The sequence below is a fragment of the Telmatherina bonti genome, assembly GCF_933228915.1.
Source record: "Telmatherina bonti genome assembly, chromosome: 22".
NCBI lineage: Eukaryota > Metazoa > Chordata > Actinopteri > Atheriniformes > Telmatherinidae > Telmatherina > Telmatherina bonti.
In genome coordinates this window covers 28,949,265-28,956,535 of record NC_136631.1, presented here as the reverse complement: position 1 = coordinate 28,956,535, position 7,271 = coordinate 28,949,265, and the positions used below count along the sequence as shown (strand labels likewise).

At 50.9% G+C, this 7,271-nt stretch overlaps 1 protein-coding gene across 1 annotated transcript; it reads right to left on the bottom strand.

Annotated features, from left to right (window-relative positions):
* Window positions 1–631: 631 nt before the first annotated feature.
* Window positions 632–6,534, bottom strand: irf2bpl (interferon regulatory factor 2 binding protein-like). The gene has a single exon (XM_079262205.1). It carries the CDS (start codon window positions 6,516–6,518, stop codon window positions 4,518–4,520), a length of 2,001 nt encoding a protein of 666 aa, XP_079118331.1. The 5' UTR covers window positions 6,519–6,534; the 3' UTR covers window positions 632–4,517.
* Between the last annotated feature and the right edge of the window lie 737 nt (window positions 6,535–7,271).

Here is a 7,271-nt window from a genome sequence, read left to right as displayed (position 1 = left end):
GAAGCAGAAACATGATGCTTCTACAGGACACTGAATGCAAAAAATAAAAGCAAATAAATTTAAAATTGTGTCCATTTTATTTTATAATAGTAGATGTTTCATATATATATATATATATATATATATATATATATATATATATATATATACACACACACACACACACACACACACACACATATATATTGACATAAAAAATGTTATGTAAAATATATACAAACATTAAATTAAATAAAATGTGTGAATAAATTAAATGCACTACTAGTCAAAAGTATGGACACACCTTCCCATTAAATCCAGTGACTGGATGTGCCTGCAACTGAGGTTCAGGTTTTCAGCTGCATCAGGGCCGGAACCATGAAGGAAAACCTCCATCTGGACCGGAACCGGAATGGAAAACCTTCATCTGGACCGGGAAGGGAAACCTCCATCTGGACCGGGAAGGAAAACCACTATCTGGACCGGAACCATGAAGGAAAACCTCCATCTGGACCGGAACCATGAAGGAAAACCTCCCGGCCCGATCCCGACCCGATCCCTGCCCGATCCCTGCCCGATCCCAGCCCGATCCCAGCCCGATCCCTGCCCGATCCCGACCCGATCCCTGCCCGATCCCGGCAGGAGTCTGGAGTGAAGTTTGAGTCAGAAAGAAAATCTCATTTCATGGGAAAGTTTGTACCAACAGAATTTATTAGAACTGACTCAGGCGCAAGGCACATGATCACGTTTCTTCCACTGACTGGATTTTTCACAGCAAAGAAAAACAGAATTCAGTCTAACATGATAAAAACTCTCAACATGGAAGACTCAAAGCATACATCACGATACCACTGTTAGAGACGGTGCGAGCGCCATCTCATCTTCAACCATACAAACACTTTAGTGGAACATCACGGAGAACACGACACGTTTAACTCCACGTTTTCTGCTACCAGCCCTTAACCCCACCGCAGCTCCTTCATCTTCCCGCCACAGAGCGGTTACATCACGTCCAAAACCGTCTAAAAACACTCGACACGTTTCTGTCCCTGACAAAAATCCCTCAGAGGAACTTTGGGAAGATTTTCAGGCTACAAACCGAACCTCAAAGGAAGCGTAGGCGTAAATAATAATAATAATATTAATATGTATATATGTAATAATAATACTGTGATTATTGATGAGTAATTTCTATTTTATGTTTTATGTTCAAATTATAAAAAATAACTCTTTTGAGTTCATGATGAATGTTTTGTCTGAGAATTTTGGACTGATGAAAGAACTATTTTTAAAAAAATGAAAAGAAGTGTTAGAGCTGTTTTTAGACCCATTTCTTCCCATCCACCAATGGGACCGAGACCAATCCCCGCTCTGCTGGTCAGGCCTGATCGCCGGGGGCAACGCCAAGGCCCGCTGACATGATAGCGTTCCTGTTATTCCTCTCTTCTTCTACATGTAAGAATTCTAGATTTCCTGCTTTCAACCACGGTTTTCTTCTCATTAAGTCCAAATCAGCCATGTTTTCATCTCTCCATCACTAAGAGGCTCCAAGCTTCAGTCTGACGGCACCGCTGTCATCATCTTCTTCATCAGGTACATTCAGAGATCAGAGCGGCTCTGTGGATCTCTTCAGCTCCTCTAAGCTGGTTCTATCACCTGAACATATGCTCTGGACGTGTTGCTGCGCATCTCGGGACTAAAGATGGAAAACTACAACCTGGATATTTGTTCTCCACCATTAATGCTGCTGTGCATGCTCCTTGTTTACTAAACTAAACCAGACCAGACCAGGAACCAGACCAGGAACCACCTTCTACTTCCACGTATCAGAGAGAGCAGAGCAGCAGCGCAACAAGGGAAACACTGAGGTGGAATTATCTGGGAAACTTTGCAGGTGTTGGCGAAATGGCTGAAAGTTTATCCCATTTTACACAATTAAAATAAGAGAAACTATTAGAGTCTTCTTAGAGTTTGTCCACTAAATGGCCACACAGCAGAGATCCAGTTGAAAGAGTCAGGGTTAAAATGGCATTTTCCCATTACTGGCTGGTGGGGCAGGAAATGGTGTGTTTTCATCCAACACAGACCGATGTAAAGCCCCTGAAGAGCAGGGAACACACACTGCCTCCAGAACAAGGAAAACAGCAGCTTTAACACGTCCTCAAACTTCTTCAGGCAGACATGTGACTGTGGCGTGTGCGGGGAAAGTGCCGTTTGCTTCTGTTCCACTCAGCACGCCTTCAGCAAGCTTCACGTTCCCCGTCCAGACCGCATCCCATCAGCTGTGGCCAGAATGTGACACCTAACAGCAGCTGTTCACACCCACAGCTGCAATCCTCACACACAGCTCTGCTGCCACCACGACATCTGGAACCTTAGCTGAGGAAAGACTTGAATCAGTTAGAAAACCAGAAGAACTGAGCCATACCGTACTGATCTGGACCATACTGCCGTGTTTCTAAATCCTGGTCCTCGGGGCCCGCTGCTCTGCACGGGTTCTAAGTAACGCCACTTTAACACACCTGACTCAAATCAGTGGCTCATTATCAGGTTTTCATAGAACTTGGCAGGCAGGTAAGTTAACCTGCATCAGGTGTGCTGGAGTTGGTAAGAACTGAAACATGCAGGACAGCGAAGACCAGGATTAAGAAATGCTGCAGTATGGCATAGATCTGTATGGTCCAGATCGGTACAGGTCCAGGTCACTGATCTGTACCGTACTACGATGCAGAGGTGTGTAATCCAGGTCTCATACAGTAGAAGTCCTGTCCGGCAGATGTTCCAACCATCACCAAACCAGCTGAATGGAACCAGCTCAGCTTCTCAGCAGGAAGACCAGCCTGTTGGTGGAAACACCTGTTCTGGATGCACAGGTAGATCCAGAAACATGGCAGGACTTTACATAAGTACCACAGCATGCTCATATTCCACACTAAACCAGTCCAGCCATACCAGTCTGCATCGTTCTGATCCGTACCAAACTGAATGATCTGGATCATATCGAGCCAATACCGATCCAAACCATACCGATCCATACCATACCGATCCATTCCATACCGATCCAAACCATACTGAGTCAATACAGAGCCAAACCATACCGATCCATACCATACCGATCCAAACAATACCAATCCATACCATAGCGATCCGTACCATACCAGTCTATATCATACCGATCCGTACCATACCGATCCATACCATACTGAGCCAAACCATACCGATCCAAACCATACCGATCCATTCCATACCGATCCAAACCATACTGAGTCAATACAGAGCCAAACCATACCGATCCATACCATACCGAGCCAATACCGATCCAAACCATACCGATCCATACCATACTGAGCCAATACAGAGCCAAACCATACCGATCCATACCATACCGATCCAAACAATACCAATCCATACCATAGCGATCCGTACCATACCAGTCTATATCATACCGATCCGTACCATACCGATCCATACCATACTGAGCCAAACCATACCGATCCATACCATACTAATCCGTACCATATCGATCCATTCCATACCGATCCATACCATACTGAGCCATACCATACCGATCCATACCATACCAATCCGTACCATATCGATCCATTCCATACCGATCCATACCATACTGAGCCATACCATACCAATCCATACCATACCGAGCCAAACCATACCAATCCGTACCATACCAATCCATACCATACCGATCCAAACCATACTGATCCGTACCATACCGATCATACCATACTGAGCCATACCATACCGAGCCAAACCATACCGATCCATACCATACTGAGCCATACCCATCTGAACCGTATGATGGAAGGGAATATACGACACCTGCCTGCAGATTCAGCTTGAACCGGTCAGCTCTTCCAGAACTCCAGCGGTTTCTGCAACCTCACTGTGCCACGAACTGCATAGTCTAAGAATCGTATTTCAGACGTGGAATTGTTACTAAATGTGCAAGAAGTCATTACATCCCATCCAGACATGGATACACAGTGGTGCAGGAGACATTCAGCTCCTTCACTGAGATAAAAACACAAATACAACACTGCAAAACTACAGAAAACTGTACTCAGACGTAAAAAGAAAACCTCATCAGTGCAAATATGTCCAAATACTGATTTATAGATCATTAACACTATTCTCACATGTAAACAGCATTGTGATCCTGCTGGAGCGGCTGTGAATGGTTATTATTCTGTCTATTAAACAAGATTTATGATCACTGCAATAAAAAAAGACCTAAATCACAGCTTGTTGTGTCCAGACACTGCAGACCTGAAATTTCTTTCCACTTTTCCAAATGAAAACAACAAATCTGAAATGTGTTGTTTTCCAGCTGTGTGTTTAGATCAACAAACTCTACTGGTTTCTCACTGACATAAAAACAAAGCTCATCATAAGGACTCCGGATCAACACCTGCATGGAGACCAACAAAGTGATACTGATCCATGGAAAGTTTGTTTTTAGATCAATAATGTCAAAATTTGAGGCTCAGCAGCAGCAGATCCAAAGCATCTCCTCCTCCTCCTCAGGGGTCCCTCTCCTTCTTTACCCTCACATCTCCAGCCAGGATTGTCGCTATCTCCCCCTGCATGAAGGCCCAGGGCACGTTGGAGCCCAGCAGGGGGCACTTCTCCCCGCTGGGGCAGTACACCTCCCCCGAGGCTCCCTGAGCCTTGATGCTCTCTCTGGAGCAGGGGAAGCAGAACTTGTGGCTGGGGACAGAAGGACACTGGACGAAGTGAGTGTCCTCTAAACGTTCGTGACAAATGGTGCAGCAGAGAGGCCCGCTGTTGGCCATCGGAGAGTCGGGGACGTTGGGCGCGTGCACCTGCTCCATGCTGCCTGCGGACTGCAGCGGCACCGGCAGCCCGAGCTCCCCGCTGCGGGAGGAGACGCGCCTCTGTCCGGACCCGGACGCGGGGGAGACCGGGCTGCTGCTGGTCTGCCTGGAGGAGGAGGTGGTGGAATGGACCGAGTCTCTGTCCTTGTTGGGAGAGTACGCGTTCCCCAGGCTATCCGCAGCCGACATGAGCGTGGCCATCGGGGACTGTCTGTTTTGCGGAGGTGCAGTGGTGTCTGGGGGTGTGCTGCGGCCGGAGGGGACACCTGGGTGTCCCGGGGCGAGGGGGGGTGGCGGCCCTGCGTAGGAGCCGGCGGCCAAGCAGAGCTTCAGGGCCTCCGTCTGGCCGTTGATCCAGTGTTGTCTCTGCTGCTCCTCCGTCAGCTTCAGGCCGCTTTCCGTGGTCTCCGGTTCCGGGGAGGCTTTCCTCTTCCTCCCGCCGGTCCTGGAGCCACTGCCCCCGCTGCCTGGCACCGAGGCCCGGTTAGAAAGCACCAGGGAGGTGGGTAGAAGCGGGCAGCTATCGTCGATGTAGGCCTGGGGGAGCATGTCTTCCCCCACAGCCTCCCTAAAAAAGCGCAGAGACTCCGGTAATAAATCCCCGAGCAGACGCCAGTCCCCGGAGCCGTGCCTCCTCTCGTACTCCAGGTACTTAAACCCGGAGGACAGGCCTCTGCCGAAGTCCTTCATGCAGTCCTGGTACATCTGCTTGGCCACCCCCGAGGCGCTGGAGAACACGGTCCCGGAACCACTGGGGTACTCTATGAAGATCTTCAGCTCGTGGTCCAAACCGGTTTTGGACACAGCATCGAAGGCGAACACCCTGCCGACCAGGCCGTGGTCCTTTTTGAAGCGGACGTCAAACGGGGTGCTCCCGGAGAGAGCCAGCAGCGTCTCCCGGATGCCTTTCGGCTTGCTGGCCCACTCCTCCTGCTGGTTCCGGAGGCTCTCGCTCAGCTCGGCCAGAGCCTCGGAGTTCCGCTGCTTCTCCTTCATCTCCCGGTCCTGGTCGGTGCTGGACACCGAGGCGGGTCGCTTCCCTGCCGGGTCAGACGCGCCCGGCTGACCGGGCAGCGCCGCGGAGCTCTGTGGGGGGATTCTGGCGGCCGCGCCGTGGGGTCCGTTCAGCGGGGTCTGTGGCTGCAGACTCGGGGGGACGTTCATCTGACCCGCCGCTGCCATGAGTCCTCCTACGCTCCTGTTCCGGGAGTTCGGACTCTGCCGGTTCAGCTCCGGCGGTCCTTCGTCTGTTTTAAATCCGTTCGGTCCTCCGTATCCATGCGGCGGCCTGCTGCTGCAGCTGTGCCCAGTGTAGTCAAACCGAGCCCGGCTATCGGCTCCGAGCGAGTACCGGTCTAGACCCGGCTGCTGAGACCTCCCCGCCGGGTCCGTCTGCTGGTGGTTCAGCAGCGGCTCCTTCCCGGTAAGCAGGGCCGCCTGACCCTTCGGCTGCTGGGGGGGAGGCGGCGGTCCGCCCGCAGAGGACCTGCCCTCCTGCAGGCCATGCTCCCGCTTCAGCTGGCGAGCCGTCTCGATCACGAACTCAATCCGGTCTGCGCCTTCGTAGTTGACGCAGCCCCGACACACGGGCTCGGTGAAGTCCCAGATCATGGCCCAGGGCATGCGGGGCAGGTCGCACAGGTAGCAGGACTGCCTGCGGGACGACGGGACCTGCTGGGAGGACATGGTGCCTCTGCCAGCCTCTTCCCGACCTCCTTCAGATCCTCAGACAGAAGCAGCGGAGAGAGGAGGACGCGCAGACTGCGGGTTCTCCTCTGCACTCAGGTTATTGTTCCTCCTCCTCTTGCTGCTGCCGCTGCAGAGGTGCGAGAGAAGGAGGGGGTGATTTCTCCCCCTGCATGCAAAGGGAAGTTCAGGAATTTTATCTGCCCCCGCCCCCAACACACACACACACACACACACACACACCTAGTAATCCCACCTGCTGCAGTTCTTCCTCCTCTTCCTCCCACATGTGAACAAAGCATCTGCTGCAGAAACAGCTGAAAGCCACACATTTCCCCACAACACAGATAAATTATCTCCAGCTGGTTCTCCATCTGACTCTCCTGCACCACAGCTGGATCAGTGTCCAGACTTCACCGGTGGGCGGCTGCTTGCCCCTCAGGGGGTGCCAAGATGGAAATAAAAATGGAGAACATTGAATAATTTTACAAGATGTTTTTCTTTTGATCTCCTTCTTCCACTGACCGCCTGACTGCGTGCTGCGTACCACTAGGTCCATTCAGACCATCAGCATGCGAGTCGCTGAAGTTCAGCTTTAGACTCTAACCTGACAGACAGTCAGGTGAGACAGAAGCATCATAGAAACGTCAACATGAAAGCAAGACGTTCCAGATTCACCAGACGTCCCGCCGTCTGACGAGCTGAAGAGGTTCTTCTGACGTCAGCTAGAAATTCTAAACATCTGCTGATGTT